The sequence below is a fragment of the Sceloporus occidentalis genome, unplaced genomic scaffold, assembly GCF_023333645.1.
Source record: "Sceloporus occidentalis isolate IW3139 unplaced genomic scaffold, rSceOcc1.0.p SCAF_56, whole genome shotgun sequence".
In the NCBI taxonomy this organism is placed as follows: Eukaryota; Metazoa; Chordata; class Lepidosauria; order Squamata; family Phrynosomatidae; genus Sceloporus; species Sceloporus occidentalis.
Window position 1 is genome coordinate 932,366 of NW_028317036.1, and position 24,179 is coordinate 956,544.

Here is a 24,179-nt window from a genome sequence, read left to right on the forward strand (position 1 = left end):
CTCAAGACTGTGTCCTCCCTCCTTACATTGCTGATTCCTTTCCTCCTCCCCGAGAGGGGGAGGGGGGGGGGTCGGCATCAGGTCTTCTTCGTGCCATTTCCTGGTTCCTTCCTCTCCTCTGTGGTGCGTGTCTCTCGGTCTCCTCTTACCCGATGGGCTTGTGTCCCCGGAGGTACCTGTCCGCCCGGAAGCTCTCCTGAGAGCTGCTTGTACCCTACCGGGCATCATGAAGCCGCTGCTCCGAAGACTTCTGCGGATTTCCAACCGATCCATCTTTGCATTCATTTTCTTCTTCTCGTTGTCCTCATCTTGCCTCTACTTCATCTATGCAGCCCCAGGAATTGGTAAGTGGGACATCTGCCCACCCCCCTGCTGGCACTGCTTAGGGTGCCTTGGCATATGGGCGCCCTAGGGCCTTTAATTTGGGGTAATACAAACCCCTGCAGTGGCAGAATCCCAAATGGGTGTGTGAGGTTTGGGGGTGGTTTCTTGTTATATGCAGATCTTGAACCTCGTTTGATTAAGATCCCAGAAGCTTTGGTGAAGCTTCATTATTATGTTAATTTGTCTTTATTTTTGATGGCTGCAACAAGATGTGTTTATAGCTTTGTGGCTCTTTTGACTGATATGAAAAAATGAGTTCCATTACACCAGATATACTTCCTGCATATACAAATACATCAGAGGACAAAACCATTAGCAACACGACTTTTATTCTCCAGTTAGGCCTTCAAATTTAGAATTTAAATACATAGTATAGTTTGTGAAAGCGTGATGGCCTAAGCTAATGACAAGTGTTTTTAATATTTAATACATATTTATGACATGTACACCTGTCAAATAGTTTGTGATGTGTGACCTTCTGTTGTAGAGTAGCAAATTATTGGGTGTGAATTTAGTGATTTATCTTTTACCGATATTTAAAAAAGTGCTGTTCAACTTAGGCAATCTATCTTCGAAACAATTTTGGTATATTTCGCGAAAATTGATTTTTCTCATTCTATTTTGATTTTTGCGGCTTTGAGGTTTTTTTTTAATTAGGGTAAAGGTACAGCCATGTCTTCATTTTCCTCTCTTTAGATCATATTTCGCATTCTTTACTGTCCCGGCTTCTCTGTGTTTTGATCACCTTTCAAGCGCCTGATTCTTTACTTTACTAGCAGCTGCTACCCTACCCCGCTGGGTCGTTCATTGAATCTGATCAGCCACTTCCTCCTTACTAGTGGGTTTAGCAACGAACCCACGGCAGCTTCCAGTTTGCGTCTGTTATGCGATGTCTTAACGTTAAAGTCATGAAATGACTTCTACAGCTTCTGTTCTGAGCAGATACCTCCTATGCCCTGTTATGTTTCAGGAAGCTTACGCGTGACAGCTCTGGGGAATGTACAGTATTACGCACACACACAGCCATTCAGGATATACACTGAAACAATAGTTGGGGGGGGGGAGGGAATCTTAAAAATGTCAGTTATCCGCATATTGTTTAACAGGACGCGGTGTGGGTTGTGAGCTAATTTAACGGATGATCCGTAATTTCTGCAATGCCAATTCCTCAGTATTATGTTTTGGAGTTAAAGGGATAGTCCTTATATAACGTCACAAACAAAGAATGCAAATTAAAGTTGTTTGTAAGTACTTTAATATATGTATTCTTTACCTTTAGAAGAAGCTACCTCGAACTGCCCCCTCTGTTGTGATTGTAAATGGGTCAGTTGCTATCCAGGAAATCTCTTCCATTGAAATCGGTGGGAATGCTTTCTGTATGTGTAATGGGGGGGAGGAAACCTGGAACTCTTGTGTGATGCAGTGATAAAGCTGGCTGGCAGTGAGCATAGTGCGCATGTGCATTGATAAGTAGGAGATGTTTGGCCCAACACAAGCCAAGGAGCTGCAGGAGAAAAGAAAACATAATTTAAAGCGGACGCACAGCAATCATAGGCATTAAAATGCATATAGTGGTTGGAATGCAACTTTAAGTCACCAAGTGTTTTGTTTATTAGACTTGTGCATCACGATTTGTATACATTTTAATATTTACCAATTTCGTTAATGCTTACAAATGTCCGAAAATGAAGAGAGATCTCCAACAACACAAATGTAACCACAGCAGAGAGCTCCAAATCTTTGCATATTGTTGCTTCCGATGCTCACACACTCTTACTCGCTCTTACTCGCTCTCTCTCGATGTCTCTTCCCTTTTCCTGCTGACCGCTTCCGTGTCTCTGTCTCCTTTTTCAGCAGCTCTTCTCCTCTTGCCTACACAGACTTGTGCACATGGACCAAAAACTTTTCTTGCCCTTTCGGAAACAAGTCAAAATTTCCAGGCCTTTTTCCATTGGAAACCCCCTGCTTCTGTTCTTTTATACAATTGCATTTATTTCCATTTACATTCCCTTACATTTAAATCATTCTCATTTATGGGCTCTACCCTCATGCCTCACCATTAATTAAACTAAACTATGTGACAAAAACCCCCCCAAAATAAAGTTGATCAACAGTTCTCCAAAAGTGGCCCAAAATAAAGCCTACATATCGCCCAACATATCTAACTATGCGTTATGTAGGCCCAATTTAACCTATGAAATTTACCCCCTTAAATGTACCTTTATAAACTCAATAGCATAACGAATAAACCTCTAAATAATAATAGTTTTATGATAAATGCATTTGGAGAAAAAAGTAGATTTGGTTCAATACTTAAAAGCTGTATGGCCCAACACATAAAAAATGTTGAAATAGACTTTTTCAAAGAATACATTTTTTTTAATTTTATTTTAAACTCCTAAAGAGCAACTTTTTGCTTTGGATTTCCAGATAATAATGCATAGTTCTATATGGTAAACAAATCCACTTATTAAAGTATACATTATGCAGGGCCATTTCTGCCTTTCCTTCATAATAGATATTGAATCTTGCCTTTCTGTGCTAATCTGACTCTGATCTTTGCCCACGGTGTTGTTATTATTATTTATTGTTTTTTATAGCACCACCACATTCCGTAGCGCTGTACAATGGGTGTTATCTACTAGATTTAAAGTTGTCCACTCAGCATCTTGTAATGGTTGGAAAGTGAGGATTGATATTCAAAGGTTAATTGCTCAGTGGGTATTGCGATCGCACTTTTGTTTTTCGGGAGGGGGATTAGTTGAAAAGAGGGAGCTTGTTTGGCAGGTTGATGCTTGGCGTCAGGTGTAGTAATGCCGCTAGTTGCTGTGCCTGTTTGATACATGTAGTTCGAGCTACAGCTTATTATTATGTTTGTACATAGGGCTGGGGACTTAACTAAACAAAGAATAGTAGCTTAATATGTATTAAAAATTTGGGCATGGGGTGTAAGTGTATGGACAAAGGAAGGATTTACTCGGGTAAAATTAGTAGCGGCAAAACACCCAAAAACTTGATCTCGCCTCCATTAACTGCTAGATACTGCTCCTTCTCAGCCCCACCAAGGTTTCATGGATCTTCAGACCCAAGCAAGTCTTGTTGAACCTAATCACATTAATGCTCCTGAAGAAGAAAATATTGGTGATTACTGCAGTAAAAAGGGAGAAATAATGTGTGGCATAATCACTCGAATCCTAGAAACATAATGTTAAAGTGGATCTAAATGTTTGTTCCACTGTTCTTTTTCTGTTGATTAAACCTTGTCAGCAGTGGTAAGCGATACTTCCACCTGAATTAAGGACTATATCGATCTTCACTGCAGTACATTGGCAGACATCACTGCAAGTATGCTACTTTTATTCTTATTTGTGCATTCATTTTCACTGTGCTTCTTCTGGCTAACGACATTTGGGACTCATCCTAAAAAAAAAATCTATTAAATAGGCATGTGATGTAGAAATGCTACACATGGGGACTTGTTTTGTCTACACTGATCACTTCGGGCTTTGTCAGTTGTATTAATTATCGGGGCCTGAGATGTCAGGCAGTCAAACGAAGCGTTTCAAACTTAATTATCCTGGCTATTGAATTTTAGTCAACATACCTGTATGAAGTGAAATTACTTAGAACAGTAAATGGAGTTAGATGCAGTAAAGATACAATACGTTTTTTGTTAACTCAGAAGTCACACAACCTTATGCGACTAAATGTCAGGGCTTGACAAACCCTTGACAAAAAATATCACTTTATGGCGGTGTGTAATGATGTACCGGGCTCAGCCTACCTGCTCTCCCAAGATGGGTGTGCTGACCCAGTAACCCACTAACCCAGGAGCCCAGAAGGGTCACAAAACATGCGCGGTGCAGTTGAGACGGGTGTCTGCAATGAGGGTGGGAGAAGGGGGAGTACTGTAGTGCTAGAGTCATTGTGTATGTATAGTACCAGAGTGATTGTGTGTTGTAATGTATGTTGTTGGATACTGCGTTCATGCTCGTGTGTATAAGCATATGGTGTTGTTTGTGCTACTGTATGGCATTAGTGTGAGTCTTAGTGTGTTAGTGGTAAGGGCATGTTCGCGTTCAATTTAATATTTATTATTAACTTGAAATACCAATAATTGAATGTAATAATGTATCAGCTTATTAAATATTTATTGCATTGTTCAATACTTTATTGAAAACATTTTCTTTTTATTACATATCTTTTGTGAGCTATCTTAATGACCTTTTATAATGGTCACACAGGACAAATTTCTTAATTATATTTCTTAAGGTGACGTGTAATGCAGCAGAAAAGGGAGATTCAGGTTCCAGGTACTCCGGGGCCCTGCCTTTTCGGGATGTCGATTGGTGGATTGCTGATGTTTGGTGCGGGGCTAGTGATGGGCCGGCAGTGGGGGCATGCCTCAATGTCGCTTCCCCAACCAAGAGAAGGTGTATTTCGCCCAGAGGGTTCCCAGATATGGATATGGCTGGAACTTTAAATATATGAAACTAAAAACATAATTGGTGGAAAAAAACTGGCTACTACATTTTTCAGCCTCTCCTAGAATTTGTAAACCTGCTCGATGGCTTTTTTTCTAATAAGATATAACCCCAACTAAAGACTTCTCTTAGAACCAATGTAACTATTTACTCTCTTAGGAATCCGCCAGGCACCCAAAAAGAATATTCACAAAAATGCTTATTGCTGACCGTTTTAAAAAAAAAATATACTTTATGTTTGCATCTAATTGTGTTCAGGGAAAGAAAGCCACCGGTAACCGCCTTACGTGGCTCTCTACTCTTTCCTCCCATACTTGAACAGCCAGTGTTTCCATATGATGCAGGGAAGATAATCTACATATGATACACCTTCACATGCTTGCTGGGTATATGTGGCTATGACTGCTTTTTGTATGGCGGTATTTTTGTGTTTCTGTGCATGCTGTAATGATGAGGGTTAGCTTTAGCACAGATATTTGTTTTGTTAAAATGGAACAATCGTTTTGCATGAAGTACGTTCTCGAGCACACATATATAGTATTTGGATGCTTTTAAAATGTTCAATTTTTGGATAATTTTATTCACACTTTTAATGCCAAATATGCCTTTGCATCTTATCGCCTGTTGTGTTTCCATAACAGTTTTGTATGGACGGGTGTTGGCTGCTGCAGGGTTCTGTTTGTTCCTCAATTACATTGTCATAGTGAGGAGCAATTGTCGTGAAACAAAGATGATGCAGGTTCTTTTGAGACGCAGTTGTGTATGGAAGGCCTATGTTGTGCCTTTTAAAGCTGTTGCTAAAGAAATTTGACTCGGTTGCCTCCCACGCAGGTCTGCCTAGCGTTACAGCTCCCATTGTGTTAACGCAGGCATTCTTGGTTCTTTTCAGTCCTCCGGGTGAAATCCGTAAACTGTTTTTTTTTTTTTCTTTTTCAAATTAGGGTGAGCATAATCTGTCAAATGTTGTATTTTCACATTCTTGAAATAGTTGGAAATGTGACCTAAAAAGGTTGTATCCCCTTATAGTTCACTGCTGTTGAGTTTTAGTGGTCTTTGCCTTTTGATTATATTATTTGTAAAGCTATATATACCTTTTATACTAAAGCAGGCGTCCCTTTGATATTTACAGATTGAAATTGAGATTGAAATTGCTAAAGCGACGCTCCTGTACTACGGTATTTCACATTAAATACACATGGGAACCCACTTTCTTAGGTGCATCCACTCTGTAGTTATAGTGCTGTGTGTCATGTGACTCCTCCCCCAGTTGTCTCTGCTGAAAGCAGGCAGCATACCACTGTACGCTTCTTGCACATGCCCATTCTAGTGGGAATTGCAGCAGCCAATGACATGTATGCTATCAGAACACTTGTCTTGTCCAAATAAATGTGATTGGCTGCTGCTTCAGTGAATTCAATAGGGCTGCTTCTGAGCATGTGCAAGAAACTTACATTCTAATACTTCCTGGTTTAGTAGAGGCAGCTGGCCAAGGACTTAACTAGGGCAGAAGTCTTGTTTTCTGACTTCAGTGCCTAAAGAATACATGCAGCAGCATTCACTGGAGCCCGTGCCAAAATGAAACAAACTAAAACAATATTCTAATTGTGTTCTACATAGGCAAGGGCATTTCTATTGGAGATGGTTTGGGGTGTGATAGTCCCCCTTAAACTTTTTGAACCCTCTATTTATATGGTTATTCCCTTTTTATTGGCACGCATTGCATGTATTGTAGCCTTGGGAGTGAAAGCAATAAGAAATAAGGTGATTTGAGGACAGACGGTTTACTCTCTCTATATACATAGTGAAAATTACTCGAATGAGTCATATTCATATGGATATGAAAGAAAAATGTGACTAAAGTGAAGCTGGATGTCTTATATTTTTACTTAGGCAACTTTCCTTTGCAATATTTAAATGGCCAGTTTAGTATCACTGACAGTCAATGTGAGTAGCTTTTAACAAGCACTCTTCATAATAACCCCCCAAAAAATACATTTACATGAGGTACAAAACTAAAACCCTGCAGATGCTGTCTCCTTTAGTGAAGTCAATGGAAACACATTCTCCGCATCCGTGCAGGGGGGCTGACTGCTAGCATATGGGGGCTGACTGCTAGCATGGGGGGGGCTGACTGGCGGTAGGTACATCATGTACATGGAGATGTGTTGAGCCACATACATCTTCTGCATGGAAAGTAACTGGGTTGTGGGGAAAAGTGGCAAATCCATATACGAGGGTGAATTCTGGAAAATCCTCCTGTGCGTTTTAAAAACAGACAGCATGAAAATGTATTTAAAAGGGCCACGCAGATGTGGTATGCGTTTAAATGCATATGATTGCTGGAATGTTTAAAATGTGCACAATACTTGCATTTATCAAGTTAAAGCCATAATTCCCTGCTGAAAAGGAACACCAAATGAGAAGCTGTCGGAACCCTGATGCGTTTATAATTTTAGTTCATAATTATGTTTAGTATAATAAACCATATTATTATACATTTTTTTTCCTTCAGTCTTCTAGATTTCTTTTAAGTAGCACAAGACTGACCAACTAGCTTTTTTTTTTTACCCAAGGAAGTATGTTTTCTTCACTTACTGTTTTGTTTATCCTGACCTGATAAACCTGTTCAGCATCTGGCTTCAGTGAAGATATATATAAATTGCACAAAATCCCTTAAACATGGTAATGAAAAAAATATTTCACAAAGAACATGCATAGGTTTGAGTGTACATGTACGGAGCCCTCCACTTCATGTGGTTACATGTAGTGTAATCAGGAAAGCAGTGTTGCAAAATTCTGCTTTCACTCACTCAAGCTATATTCATTTTTTAAATCAGCCCAAAATAAAAAGGGCCCGCACGGTCTGTTCATGTAGACCTCTGTTTCACTGTTCCCTCGGGAAGCATGCAGGCTATTGATGTTGAGCACCGGGGTATGATGTCATATCCCAGCGCTCGGCACTGAAGCGCAACGGAGGTCTCTCACCACCGGAAGTACAAAAGGTGAGAAATAGGAGATAAAGTTAGAAAGTGGTGAGATAAAGAGAAAGATATAGAAGAGAGATTATGAGATAATGAGGAGAAAGGGGAGAACGGTGTATGTGTGTATGTATGTAAATGAGTGTGAGTATAGGCTTGGGTTCTTGTTTCTGGAAGGTAGAAACTACACAAGGCGTAGGCACACCATGCAGTGTTGGCACTGCAAATATTTGCCATTTCCGGCCTGGATTGCCTGCTTTTCAATAAGATGCACTTTTGTGGGTCAGTTTTTAAACGTTTATGCTCTTTTATAGTCCCTGCATACCAAATCTGAAGGGAAACCAAATGAAACTTAGAAAAGTCATCTAAAAATTTTTTAAATGAAATTCCCACTTATAATCAACACAAGACAAGGAAAGGAATATACTTTTGCTTTTTTTTTTTGTATATTTAATTCTTTACAGAAAAAGTATTACCATGGCTAAGAAGATATTCTTCTCATCAACATTTTCTTTAGTTTATTTATTTTAGTTTGCATTTGCACTAGTTTTTTGAGAATGAAATGTTGCTGTCCTGCAATACGTTTCTGCATGTTGGTAAGGAATCACTCACCTTGGGAGACATAATTAAGTTAGTCCCGCTTTTATTCTGGGATGCCTGCCAATGTTTCCTGTAACAAATAACAATGGTCTCCGAGGCACCATTTAACAGTAGCTGGGGAGGCACGAGCCTAATGAGAGCAGCTTGTATTTGTTTCAAAGAGATGGCCTTTATGGCAATGGATCCGGAGAGGCAGGCCTGTCCAGGGAAATAAAGGCTTGCATCAAAACACACCTATCACTTTATTATATTCCAAGGAAGAGCATCCTTCTGGCATCGCATTTTTTAAACTCATCAAATACCTAGTGCACTATAGTCCTTTTTATAAGGTTTATGTGCTATTTTTGACCATTTTTTGATATTTTGGAAACAATTAGATCCCATCTTCAAAAGCAATTTACCGTATGCCATATTTTGATGGCTAAAATGTTTGATTTAGTTATTTTTTGTAAACCTTTGTCTTTTTTTCTAGGTGATATTTTTTTTTATATATATATTTAAAGGCCTGAGTATTAAGACATTCCTGAGTTAATAGAAAGCTGTTACTTTTAAAGATTGTACACTCATTTCACCGCCTTTAATTTGCTTTAAAATCCATCCGCCTTATGTATTTATGCATGCTAATTCCAACACTTAATTATAATAATAATAATTATTATTATAACCGATTCTCTAGTTATAGCATATGCAATTTCATGCGCCTTACCGACATGCTGAACAACATGCCTTTGCTGCTGGAATGACCATGGGTAGGACCTCTCTTTGTTGGAAGAAGTTTTGGAGGCAAAGTTCCTGGAAGTTTTGAACCCATGGGGAGAAAAAAACATTATTGTTATTATTACAAAAACTTAAGTTTGGGAAAGATGACGTACAATTATTTTCTTTGCATACGTGGGGGGATATAACTTCATAAGGCAATTTTGCTTCTAATCTCAGCATCCACAATGCAAACTAGCCTCACCAAATATCTCCCAAACCATTACACTTTATGAAATACAAAACGAACACACTATGTGTTGAATTTACATGCCTAGTATAAGCGCCATATCGATATTGGGTAAAAGGATAGTGAGTTGAGTTAAGTTTTGTAAAATGAATTGTACTAATGAGTAAACATAACACTGTAATATTATGAGTTAATGACATGCTGTGAATCCTCATTGCTTAGTAAATGTATTGAAATTGTCAAAGTGATTTGGTAGCATTGTTGCCATCTTGAAAATTAAAAAAAAAAATCACGCAGTCAAGTTTACAGGCGCTCCAGAGATGGATTTTTAAGTGACTAATTGTCGTCTGTGTTTTATTGGCTTTTTAAGCTTGTATCTCACAGCTGGTATCCTATCCAAAAAGAACATAAAGATGTCAATGACAGTGCTATGAAAGCAGAATACTGTGTTTTTTATTTATATTGAGCTATAATCACTTGAGCACCTGCCGTAGTGGATATTTGATAGGGTGCTGTTTTTAATGACGCACTGTGATATCGTGTGATATAGTGTAATATTAGCAGCAGACATCTAAGATTGTATGGGATAGCGAGATGAAAGGGAGACGGGTATGATTGAACATTTTGTCACATCGAATGGCCTTATGTTGCATATGATGTGATGTTTGGCTGTCACACCTTGTACACTGACATCACGTTGTTGCTTGGGGGTATAAGTCAATGTGATTGTATAGACCTGCATAGAGAGAAATATTTTAGGATTGATCGATGTCGCTCTACATGGCCGTTTGGGGGGAAAGTTAGCAGACTGTATCAGGTTTACAGATAAAATCGCGACCTTGAGGACCTCATCCATCCAGATTTTTAAAATGCCCTCTTGACCATCAATGCATTGGGAGAGAACATGTTTAGGTAAATCATATTTTATTGTTTTCAAAGACATAGAAACATCAAACAAATAAGTTTGGGAGAGATAAAACAAACGGTGACTATAACAGAAAATAAAATGAAATAGACAGAATAGGTACAAAAAAAAAAATGCTTGAAGAACACACTGGAGCACAGACACCGCTCTGTACTGCCAGAATAAACCAAGAATGAGCATGGTGTAAAGCATTGTGGTTAATATGTAAAAGACTCAAGCTCCAACGAAGAGTGAGAGGATATAAAAAAAAAAAAAAAAAATTTTTTTTTTTTAAAACAATTCAATTAAAATATATATATATATATATATACACATACACATACACATATATATATATATATATATATATACATACACATAAAAAGGGGGGGGGCTCACAAACACAGAGACACAGAGAACAGAGAGGGTAGGGAGATGGGAAGAGGAGGAAGGAGGGGAAAGCCTGGAAAAAATAAATAAATAAATAAAAATAAAAAAAAAGGGAAGAGAGGAGAGCACCTAGTGGAAGGAATGGCAATGTCCAAGTAGGTCAGGGCCAAGGCGAGTCAAAGGTGTTACAGCCGAAGGAGGTCCGACAAGACCGCAGAGGACTGGAAGGTAATCCAGCATGTCCAGGTCCCCGTGTAAGCCTCTATCCTGTCGTAGGACAGGTGGAGCAACTCCTCCATTAGGGAGAGAACATGTTTAATATTCAGCTTTAATTATTTTAGTAATCATGTCTATGGTAACAGTGTGGTATAAATTGTATCATTTTACTTAACTTTCCTTTTTTTCCTTTTTTCAGCAAATACCTACCTCTTCATGGTGCAAGCACGAGGCATAATGTTGATAGACAATGTCAGAACCATCGGGCACATTGTCAGACATTACACTAATAAAAATACCACTCTGAACGGAACAGGTAAAAAAAAAAAAAGTGCATGTATTTGGTGAATACATATAAAGCAATAGTAACAATAAGTAAATCTAAACCTGCTTGGTAATTTGTGTGCCTGTAGGTAACACAAAAGGTTACTGGGAGTTACTAAAAAAAACAAAACGATGTACGGTCAAACAGCATTACTGCATTGCGTTTTTGGATCAGACTCTTCCAATTCATATGATCTGGTTGCTATACATGTATAGATGATTGGATTTGTTACAGCTGAACTTTTTTTTTTGGAAAATGCTTACACATATAAAAGCAAAATGATTCTCGCCTGAGCTTTTTACGACTAACTGCAAGAGCGTGGAATTTACCCGCAACCTGCTGCCACCATGCTGTTTTAACCTTGAAAAACTTCATTAGCAATTCTGAAGCTTTTTTTTCTTTTTTTGTCCCCTTTTTTTTTTTAGTCTTTCACATAGACCTATGTGTTCCTTGCATTACCCGCAGTGTATTTTGTTTCAGATGTTTTTTTCGTCTTATGAATCACTGCAATGTATAATTATGTTGGTGAATTTCAATGTAGATCTTTTCTCCCATTTTTAGATTATCCTGATGGCACCAACGCTACTGATTTCACTGCTCAGTCAACAGTGTATCTGCCAGAAAACTTCACATTTTCTAAACATCTTCCATGTCCAGAGAAACTCCCTTTTATGCGTAGGTACATTTTACCAAAGGGTTAAACTCAACTAGCTTAATGTTTCATATGTTTGCTATTGTACATAATCTGCCTTTATACAGCTCAGCTAAGTTTGATTAATGACAGTATTTTAAAAACGAGATTTACATGTATTACTTTGTCGTGTGCATATAAAATATGGCCTTCCTCATTGCCCTAAAATGTTATAAGTATTCTGGAAAATTGCTGGGGTTAGATGTCTGTCTGCTCCTTGGTATTTTGAGCTCCATATATTCCAAAAGCAGTTTATATACTTATCATAGGGCTCGACAAATCCCGGGCGCCAGGTTGGCGGCCCAAATCACTACCTGGCACCTGGGTGGTGTGCTTGGTTCTGCCTGCGGCTTGCATCTCCCAGCTCCGCGGCTGTATAACCTAACTTAGAATATAAACTAGAACATCAGCACATGCAACAGGGGCATAGAGAAAATTGTTGTGTACACTAACTCCCCTCTTACTTCCTCAGACCTGTCTGCACGGCATGTAAGCTGTCCGCTGCTCTCTCTCTGGGCCGTGTAACTTGGGCGCCTGGGTGCCTTCCGCCCACGGCACCTACCTCTGCATTACATAGCGCCAAGAAGCAGAGGTGGACAGGTCTGAGAGAGAAAAGTGGGGTATGCAGCAGTCTTCTCTTGATCCCTGTTGCATCTGCTGATGTGTTCTACTCTATGCTCTAAGTAAAGTTATACAACTTTAAATACAACATTGCCTTTGAAACCACCTTTATTGTATGTCTCAGTCGGGCTGGGAGGCAGGTCGGCAGAGGAGCATCAGGCACAAAGGTACCGGGAGTGAGAGAGTGCAATTAGCTGCAAAGTCCACCCAAGACCCCTGCCCTTCTGATTACACAAGAGCATATCAGATTTGACATGGAAGGAGTTAATTCTGCCAATTATTTTTTTACCCCACTCTATACTGAGCAGATTAAAACCTAATTTTATTGTCACATGGTATTATGGAAGATTCACTTCTGTCAGAGGTCCCTTCCTGGCATTTATTGTGTTTGTGTGGCTCATATTTTATAAAAGGGATTTGTATTATATGGAATGACACTAGATTAGTATGTGGTCTGGTTAGAAGGTCCCCATTTTACGGTTGACGTAGAATCTGGGCAACATGTGAAATCTTCCCGTGAAATTCTGATTTTTGACAATGTTTGAAATACCCTCCCCAAACATTGTGTTTGGCCCAGGGGAGAATACCTGATGTGTCCTTATTAATTGATAATTAACGTAATAACACATCCAATATTTAACAGTACAAAGAGTTAAGAATATTAATCCATGACATGTTGCTGTTAATTTTTGTGTCCTGATGGATATTATATTTTAACAGCAAAGGCATAATATTATTATTTATAAACAAATCACTGTTTCAAAGTTCCCCCTTATTTAATGGTTAAACATAATTGGGGGGTAAAAACTTGCTTCCTTTTTTTATCCATGCTTAAATGCAGTTTCGTTATACGCCATATTTAAGTACAAAATGTGGTGGAACAACCATAATGATGATGGAGGTCTAAATTACTCTTGAGGGCAAAGTCATCTTGGAAATCAAAAATATAAAAGATGGGGAAAAAAAAGATATAAAAAATGGAAATATTGTTTTATAGTGTGCCTGAAATTTAAAGGCATAGCTAATGCTATTTGGGATTTGCTTTGGGATTAAAACGGTGGATGATAAATAGGGTTGGCCAAGTAACTTGACTCTTGGAAGCTGTCTCTTCTTAGTTTTCTCATCTGGCTCCTAAACTGTAGCATTATTATATATTAATCTTTATGAGCAAATCTCTTGGTGGCTCCTAAATGTTTGTGTGACTTGAAAAAATGCACAAATTACTAGATAATGGAGGTGACTTGGTGAAGACAAGACTAGAATTTAGAAACCACTGGAAGGTAGAATCACAAACTTGCTTTGTATGTTGTATTTTATAATGAAAAATACTATTTGCTCCTAATCTGACCCATAACACTATCTTTATACTTCACAGGCGGGCCTACAAGTATCAACATGAGTGAACTTACTTTATATGACGTGCACAAGCTCTTTGCAAATGATACAGACCTTGGACCTGGTGGTCACTGGAAACCCAAAGACTGTACTCCTCGATGGAAAGTGAGTGAATAAATGTTTCCTGAGGATAGTTCTGTTATGTGTATGTATATACTGTATGTACGTGTCATTACAGCGCAATGCCATGTTGGTTAATCTTCATACACATGAGGCAGCTATGAGGTCCGCTTGCAGTGGTGTAACAACTAGGAGAGGACAAAGGCTGAATGTTGAGGCTCTCTTGATAATCAACAATAAAAATCCTAAAAGAAAAAAATAGAAATAACTTAGTTGGCTTATTACATTTTCTAAAATATAGATAACTTTATATTTGAACAACATTTTACATATAGAAATATGTCTTGATTTGGTGGAGATTGGAGACAGTAAGCTTCCTGTCATCGGTTTCCTGTCCCACACTCACTCATGTGCGCTTCTACCATACCTGTGTGTGTGCATGTATGTAGGCTTCTACCATACCTGTGTGTGTGCATGTATGTCAGCTTCTACCATATCTGTGTATGTGCATGAATGTCGGCTTTTACCATACCTGCGTATGTGCATGTATGTCGGCTTCTACGACACCTGTGTGTGTGTGCATGTAAGTCGACTTCTACCATACCTGTGTGAATACATGTATGTCTGCTTCTACCATACCTGTGTGTATACAGGTATGTCGGCTTCTACCATACCTGTGTGTATACATGTATGTCGGCTTCTACCATACCTGCGTATGTGCGTGTATGTCGGCTTCCACCATACCTGTGTATGTGCATGTATGTCGGTCATGTATGTTGGCTTCTACCATACCTGTGTATGTGCATGTATGTCGGCTTCTACCATACCCGCATATGTGCGTGTATGTCAGCTTCTGCCATACCAGTGTGTGTGTGCATGTATGTCGGCTTGTACCATACCTGTGTATGTGCATGTATGTCGGCTTCTACCATACCTGCATATGTGCGTGTATGTCGGCTTCTGCCATATCCCTGTGTATGTGCATGTATGTCGGCTTGTACCAGTCTTCTAAGCAAGTCTGCATTACACCCGTTGCGCTTTTTGTTCTGTGATTGATATGAAAAGCACTCCATTGACCTTGTATGACTTTGCAGCTGATTCCATCGTGTGTGGCTTTAGTGCTGCAGTGGCATAGCCAGAGATCCAAGTTTCCGGTTTTATTTTTATGACGCAAAATACAGTTGTATTTAAGTGTGTCCCCTGTGTATATGTATAAAGAACGTTCAGACATTTAAATGAGTTTATTAAACGCTTAATATTATTTTAGGTGGCAATCCTTATTCCATTCCGCAACCGCCATGAGCACCTTCCTATTTTCTTCAGGCACCTTATACCGATGCTTCAGAGACAACGGTTAGAGTTTGCCTTCTATGTCATTGAACAGGTATATTCCGAATACATTCAGTTATATTTAGACACGTTCTTCCTTTTCAATGTCTTCTCTTAAGCTGCAGAAGGTTTATGCTGAAAGACTGGTCTCTTGTATGTAGGTCAGTGCTTCTAAAGCATAACCCCTCAAAGCATTGACAAAATACTTCTATGTTTGCACTGAAATGATTCTTGATTCATTGATGCTTTTGATTTTTGTTTTTCAAAGTAAAGGGAAAAAAAAAGGATTCTCTTCTGGTTCCTTTTAATAAAAAGAGGGAGATTTTGTTTTTCTAAACTTGCAGGTCTGCTGAGTGAACTCCATATACTGTGCTTCCTCCTCTTGAGATTTTGTGCCAGAATTATAATTGTAATGTAATATGCCATCCAGTCAAAAGGTTAGATCTGGGAAGCTCAGCGCCTAAAAAACACACTGCCGTGCAGGATGCAGTGCAGTCACATTAAAACAATTCCTTGACAGTGTATTTAGTGGACAGTGCCATCTAGTGGCTTCTAGTGGCCTTTGTTTCACTACTGTTTGCTTCTAATCAAACGTATGACCAGTTGACTCTAGTGTAACAAGCCATATTTGAGACTAACCATGTGTGCTGGATAGATGTCGTTTTACTTATATTTAACGTATGGCATAATTAGCTGGAACCTTAAGGGTTAATTCTTATTATCTATTGTCAAGAGTGATCGCTACCGGCAATCCATCTAAAATGATTTCTTGCATATGGGCAACCATCCCTTGCATGTTTTAAGTTTAACACATGAGACTTTTGTTAAAGTCAAAGCCTCTCTTACACTTAGACAAGCAGGCTACTTCCACAGCGAAGGAAAACCTGCCGTCCCAGTTTCTCCAAGTATAATATAAAGAACTTAAATCTGATTGTAGCCTTTAGATAACTGGTGCTATTTTAATGATTATAATAGTAATAAAGAACCAGCATTTTAGTATACAAGAAAAATGGGATCCTTTCTAACATGTGCCCCCCACCCATAAAAGAAAAAAAGGAAAGGAAAACATGCACAAATGAGATGTGTTTTTATGTTTAAGTTAAAACCAAAATAATGTTGAAGGGTTATGGGATGTTACACTTACATTGGCTGCTTTATTATTGAATTTATTCCTTGATATAAATGACTATCCTGTGTTATATTGTGTCTTGTCACCTAATAAATAGAATGTTTTTCCATGATGTATTGACGCATAGTACAAACGAATGTGCCGGATACTAATAGGCCTATCCATACTAACCAGTAAAGAGAATTTACCAGTAACCAGTAACTAACCAGTAAAGAGAAAATAGAGAATTTTATCAACTTGCATAAAATGGTATATTGTTTTTTTGTTTTCTTTTCTAGAAATTGCTTGTTTTTTTCAGGGTCATCTCAGCCATTGTATTAAAACACGCATTAAAAAAACAAGAAAAAACTTTAACAGAATGCCTAAGAATGTTTAGAGATATTCCTAAGTCCTTAATACAGGTTTACGAGATTGCCTGCTCTATGATTATAAAAAATAATTACTAATGTGGTATTAAATTCATTAGATATATATCATTCATGCCATAATATTTTTTTTTCTGTTATTATTAAGGCGGGTACACAGACATTCAACCGGGCAATGCTGTTTAATGTTGGATTTAAAGAAGCAATGAAAGATCGCAAGTGGGACTGCATCATTTTTCATGATGTTGATCACATTCCAGAAAATGACCGAAATTATTATGGGTGTGGAGAAATGCCTCGGCATTTTGCAGCAAAGCTTGACAAATACATGTACATGTAAGCTATCAATATATTTTATTGTGCTTGATTTTTAATACATGTGAGATGACTTACTATAGCTGTTTGTTTTTGACCTTGGCAACTAACTGGCTTGCTATGGAAAGTTGCTTTTCAGGCTGGAATTCCCCTGTAAAGCTCTACTGATTAATGTTTGTTACTAGACAAACATTGAATGTGCTTTCCTGGCATAGTGAAACACAACACAGTTGCTAAGATATGCCTGTATTTCAAGCATTGAAGGTGTGATAGAAGCTGACAGAATCTGTGTGTTCTGTACACAAATATAAGGCTGGACATTTGGCCTCTGCTATAAGGCTTATAGACCTGTAGTTAAGGTAAATCATAATACACAATACGGCATATAGAGGTCACCAAATGTCTCCTGGTTACCCTTATACAGCTCATGGGTCAGATTGCCAAAAGACTTAGAGGACCCCATAGATTTATCCTTATGTGACAAATGTTATATAGTGCATAGTATGGAATACATTATCTATATTATTATTATTATTATTATCTTTTATTTATATAGCGCCAACAGTTTACGCAGCGCTTATCTATAGACTGGTTAGGTTCCGTATTGTAGTGCTGTTTACAATGACATTTCTACCAGCTGATATTTAAGATGTGCTCTGTTGTGTTTAACTGGTGTGTTTCACTTCCTAACAGTCCAGTAATTTTGTTTTGCAGTCTTCCATACAACGAGTTTTTCGGAGGTGTTAGTGGTTTGACTGTAGAACAATTTAGAAAGATAAATGGATTTCCCAATGCCTTCTGGGGATGGGGAGGTGAAGACGACGATTTGTGGAACAGGTGAGATTAGTCAGTACAGCAAACTGGTGAATGAATTCCATTTGTAAACCTCATGTTGTATAATTTATTATGAGTAGACATGAATTGTTACAGCTAGAACTCGGGGTTACCAGTCCTGGAAGTTTCACCTCCGGGCTTGGGCTTGCACTCCTTCACCCCTTAATCAAGCCAATGCCAGCAGATTTAGCTCTAGTTACTTTGTATTAGATATTCATGGAATACTTTGGGTAGAAGCTGTTTGGCTTATACATCATGTCTGTTGTTTTATTGTTAAATTATATTTAATTTATTGCATTGCTCAACTTTGGGTTGTTCATAAAAGTAGAAAAAACATCTTTTTTACTTTTACAGATTCGTCTATCATTAATATTTATTTGAGAATGTTGATATTGGTAGAGGAGCATTGTATGGTTAATGTGGTAATATGTGCTTGTCTTTCTTCACCGTGTTGTTTTTCAATCTAAGGGTCCACTATGCTGGTTTTAATGTGTCTAGACCAGAAGGTGATCTTGGGAAATACAAGTCAATTCCTCATCATCACAGAGGAGAGGTCCAGTTTTTAGGCCGGTAAGTTCTACCATTTTTCTTTGGGTTCAGGTATTTCTTTCTCTAATTAGACATAAATACAGCAAACAAAACTCCAACTTGTTTCCTGCTTGACAATAATGAACTATCCAGCATGCATTTTGGAGCACCATAAATCCCCCTTATTTACTGGGCAAATCAGATCACCTGAAATGAGATCCATGGATTTGCTGGCTTCTCTTGCCTTGGCTCAGGTCATTATTGATGAGTCCACAATCTGAAAGATATTGGGTAAACATTGAGATTTTTGAGGAAAACCATGTGTAATCAACAACAAATAAAACATGAACGCCCCTCTAGAGTTTGCTTAAAAGCCCCAGGACGCATTTCTACAACAATGTGATGAGTTGCAAGTGGACATTTATTTTTAAAAGCCCCCATGATCTCCAATGACCACTTCCATAGGTAGCACATTCTTAAACTTTTAAAGCACAACATTCTCTATTTAAACCAGGACCGTGACCCTCTCATTGTAATAAATGGCTTCCTCTTCTTTTTTTTCTGCTGGGGCTGTGATAGATTTTGTATAATATTGATATAAAATTAAATGGAGGAAAGTTTAAGATTCAGTTTTTTCCCCTTTGTTTCTACAGGTACAAATTACTGAGGTACTCCAAAGAACGCCAGTACCTTGATGGATTAAGTAATTTAATATATGCTCCAAACATTGTAATCGAGAAGTTTTATAAAAATATAACCGTGAACCTTGTTCCAGAGCTGGCTCCTGTCAAAGACTACTAGTGGCTGGTGCTCTGTTCAAAATCGGCGTGCCAACTGGAGCAAAGACTATATTGTTGTGACAAAATGGACCAGATCCAAATGAGATGTAGTGACTGATATCAGAGTTACAATTACTTTATCTGAATGTTTGCATTATTTTCTGAAGCCAGCAGCTGCTATCTCAATGTTTACAGCAGAATACTTCTCATAACACAAGCCTTGTTTCACCAAATACTGTATTTTTACAGTTTACTCCACTGTACAGTGATTTTCGGTTTAAAAGCAGAATTTCTCCCCCCCCTTTCCTTGGCAAATCTAACTGAAGTTTTAGCTTTGTGTTTATTTTAAAATGGTGGTTTTTGTTTTCTATTGAATTTGTGTATATATTTATGTACATATGTGCTCTGTGTAAATACATTCATTGTCTGTGTATTAGGCAAATGTATGTATGCACACTATAATGGTTGTAAAGTTACTCATGGTTTTTAATGATTGACACAACAGCATGCATTTAGGTGTGTGTGTGTGTATGTGTATATAAATCTATGTATAATATATATAGTGTGCACACATACATATACGCACATACAGTATATCAATATATTCATTTTAGTATACAAAATTCTCCTAAGCTGTGTAAGTCCCTGTATTATTTTGCAGTGCAGGAGATACCAACAGCTCTGCTGTTGTTGAAATAAAATCACCGCAATACCGAACAACAGTTAACTATGTGGCTGGCTATAAGGGGGTACCTATAGGTAGGTATTGAGCTATTCTGTAACCAGAATTCCCATGATGGTCGGTAGTCGTTCTCAAAGACGAGCGCCTGTGACTGCCTGAGCAGAATGGGAATTGGAGCTGGGGAGCTAACTGCTATAGCTGCCCCTCTTTTAGCCAATTTATCATTGTATAACAATAGAGCGTCTACTGAAGAGAAAACTCTCCTAACGGTCCTTATTAACTTTATCCCATTTCAGCCTGTTGCATGAAAGAAAATGTACATAGTAATATTTTTAGCCACGACTAAACTGGATTAAAATTTTAGGAACGTGTTATAATGAACGGCCAGCTATGACTGTAAACTGTTAAGTTTGTGAGCTTGAGGCCTGCTAGAAATGAGTAAGGGTTCTGTAAATTGTCGCTTGTTGTTGTTCTTTTTGCTGTAAAGGGGTCAGCTGTCTCGTTATCTGATGCAGTCTTGGGCCCAGTGGTACAGAATCTTATGTTCAATTATTGCCATCGTTTGTGGATGTACGATTTTATTCTGTGGCATCTGTACAATATATGTAAAGTCACATATCATAATCTAGAGATCGTAAAACTATGTGCCAACTACATGAAATGTCAGGGAGCTGATGCCAAGAATTACTTCTTCGTCTGGTCTTTTTTTTTTTTTCTTTTTTTTTTTCTAACTTATTTGTAGATTTTAATTTTTTTTTTTTATGCTGTGTATTTTTCATTTGTTGAACGTACTTTTGGTTAAACTCAAAATGAGCCAAAATGTTTTCTTCCAAGGAAGCTTAACTTATAATATTGGTGATTGTTTTACTAAAAGTAAATATATTATTTAGTACTTTATTCTCCATTTTTTGGAGGTGTTTTTTTTTTTTTGCCTTATTTTTGAGTGTTGTGAAGATATTTTCTGTTGTTAAGAGTTTGATTGCTTTGTGCTGAAGAATACAAAATAGATTTTTTTGTTCAAACTAGTATTATATTTCACATTTTAGGGTTCTGTTTTCAGATTTTTTTTTCCACCAGTGTTTTTATTGACGCATCACTAAGTATCCTTTTGCTGACATTATATTTTAAATATCTGTATTTTTAATATTTTGTTTAATTTCACACCAACAGTTTAATGCATGATTTTCACACTGAATTTAATGAAAGGCCAACCTCAGTGGGCTTTTGCTGCTAGAAGGTACCTGAGCTGGCCTTGGAGATGCTTAATTCAGGAGACTATAGAAATGTAATTTTTTTTAACTATATCAATAAGACCAATAAAACCTTTCTCTGAGAAGCTCATGGGATTGGACCTTCATAATGTATAGTGATACCTGTGTAATTAAACTGCAACTCTCCTAAGTATTTTCCTGTGCAACTGGACACATCATCGAGCCCAGCAAAGCCACAATGCAGCGAACACAGGGGTTGGGAACTATTTTAGGAATAGCATTTTATACATTTTAATGAACAACACTTTTGGGGTTGACTGTTCTGTTAGTGGTGATCAGTGGCATGTCTGTTGTCCATCCAAATGTGCACTCATCAACTTATTTAACACAAGTTAAGTCCTGCCTTTCTCGTCTGTTATTCAGTGCACAGACAGTTACTCAACTTTTATACACCGTACACAATGTTTGACTTCATACCACTTGTTATTGTTTACAGTGATTGGATTTTGTTAATATAATTTCTAATGCAAAGTGTGATACAATTCTGAACATTTTTCGGATAGCTTGAAAAGTAAAATGAGTGGCTACATAATTGTGTTACCAGCTTTTGAACTACAGCTCCCATGATGCATTGACAGTGCTAGCCGAGAGTCATGGGAATTTGAACAGCTCAACCTATACCTTTTTGGCCATATATATTCTATTATATATATTTCATATTAATGCAGTTTGATTGTAGTGCATTCTTCTGACAAAATCAAGCAAAAATCCTGCATTTTTTTCCTGTGCCTTGTTACTATAGAAATATTATAGTTAAAATATTTTGGAAGCTTTATGGGCTGATACTGTGGACTGATTACGTGCAATTTTTAATAACTGAAGGCTTGTGAAATCTTTGTTGCACAAAGTATTTTTTGTTTTTTTCTAATTTTGTGTCAAATAAATTACAGGCTAATAGTTTTGTTGTGTTGGGAAAGATAGCTCATCTACTAAATAGCAATAATGTCTCCACCTTGGATGTTTACATTTATTCTTTCGTGGAAGAATATGATCGAGATCTAATGTTGACATTATTGCATTGCATGTTTGATTTGAAATGATCTTTCTTTGTTATTCGTCAAGTCTGATTTTCATATTAAACAATGACTAAAATCAAACTTGAATCGCAGGTCTTTTGTTGCACTAGTAGTTTTCCATGTGTGTTTATATACAATATACTCCTTGTTTTTGCATGAATTACAGACTTGTCCCTTCTAAAACAAACAAAATTAATGCACTGCAATACAAAACATGCTAAAGGATTTCAAACAAAGAATTTGTGTGCTTACATTTGTTTATACTGAGGTGTTAATTAAATGCATGGAAATGAACCCAAGATGCCGTGTCATTTTTCCAGCTAAAAAATGTTGGTGTCTGCTTTAAGAGGTGCCGTTGAAGATGAAAGGCAGCATGGCTTTGTGTATATCCGCCTCCCAATCATACCATAAAGTTTTTCTGTGTGTTTCATTTTTTTAGGAGCATGGAGTTGGCACTCTTAGTGCCTAGCGGTGCTGTTATTTAAATCTAGCCCTGCCTTCACCAATAATGAATCTTTAGGACTGACATTAAAATTCTGTGATGACCAAGAAACCTTATTGTATATTAACTGAAGAGATAACACGTGTTGTCGGCTATTAGAACTTTCTCCTTATTTACATTCTGTAAAATATGTAGATGTATGGTTGAAGAACAAAGTTTTAGGCTTTGCTGTCAAGAAAGTGTGCAGATGCAAACACTACACTTTACTGAGACGGTGGTATTTAAGTGGAACAGCCTCCCCAAAGAAGCGATGGAGGCCAAGACTGTTGAGGAATTAAAACATACATGGGGTAGACATAAAACGATCTAAAAACTGATGAGACCAAGGACTGATTCAAATCAGAGTTTTGACATCTGGAAAAATGGGCAGACTAGATGAACTGAATGGTTCTTACCTTCTTTCAAATTCTATGTTTGCAACTTTGGACTATGCCTGTCCCTTGCCATTCCAAGTAGAACGAAGGTGAGATTGACTGCTTTTATCTAGATAGACAGGAAGTACAACCATACATGACCAGAACCAAAGGAAATTATAAAAGAAAAAAAAAGACATGGTGGATTGAATGGTTCTAATCTGCCATTACAGAAAAAAGTGGTGTACCTCTTTGAGGCTGACAAAAGCAGTTCCATAATGGCCACTGGGTGAAAAACACAAATTGACTTTTTTTTAGCTACTTACATACCTAGTGAGTGAGTTATTTTTGTTGAAACCATTTCTTGAAATTCCAAGGACGCAAGTTTTTCTACTAAAAGACAAAAATTAACCATTGAATGGGGATATATTTATATCACTATTAAGATGAAACATAGCAACTGCTTGCTTGATGGATGGTTGGTCTGTGTAGAGCTAAATCATACTAAAAAGCCTAATGTACATGTCAACCTCAAAAAAGTATTACGCAATCCTGTGATGTCTCTGAGGGAGTTCACTCAGACAACTATCCCCCCAAAAATGGCAAACTTTCCAAGATAGAGAAAATAGAAACCCAGAAATAGATATGCTTAACCATGGCAACTTTGAACAGTAAGGATGCCAAAAATAAAATGGCCAGTTAAGAATGAAAGCTACCAATCACTCTTTTTAATGTTCGTAATTTTAATTTTTTTATAACTGTAAGCAGAGCATTATAGCAGTTAACAAAATATTACTGTGAAGCAACATTTATTCCTAGAGTGCCATACTATAAATGTACAGAATGTAGGTTAAATTTAATGATACAGGAACATATAGTTACATTTTGAGTAAGACTGCCTGGATAGTGTTTTCACTGATTTTGAGACCTGTTTAGGCCTCAAGCGGGCATCGTCAACAACAAAAACTACCAATACTACAAATGTTTATAAACCAGTATAAAACAGAATGTTAGCATTATTAACACCAACAATTTTCCCTCTGTCGCCGGTAAAGTTGTCATCTTCTCCACAGGGCAACTAC

The 24,179-nt window shown here is 37.6% G+C and overlaps 1 protein-coding gene across 1 annotated transcript; it reads left to right on the plus strand.

Moving 5' to 3' along the window:
- Positions 1–226: 226 nt before the first annotated feature.
- Positions 227–19,295, plus strand: LOC149287795 (beta-1,4-galactosyltransferase 6-like). Its single transcript, XM_089492459.1, has 9 exons — positions 227–344; positions 11,102–11,218; positions 11,789–11,902; positions 13,915–14,039; positions 15,262–15,378; positions 16,966–17,153; positions 17,847–17,969; positions 18,435–18,536; positions 19,148–19,295. Exons 1-9 carry the CDS (start codon positions 227–229, stop codon positions 19,293–19,295), a joined length of 1,152 nt encoding a protein of 383 aa, XP_089348585.1.
- The last annotated feature ends 4,884 nt before the right edge of the window (positions 19,296–24,179 follow it).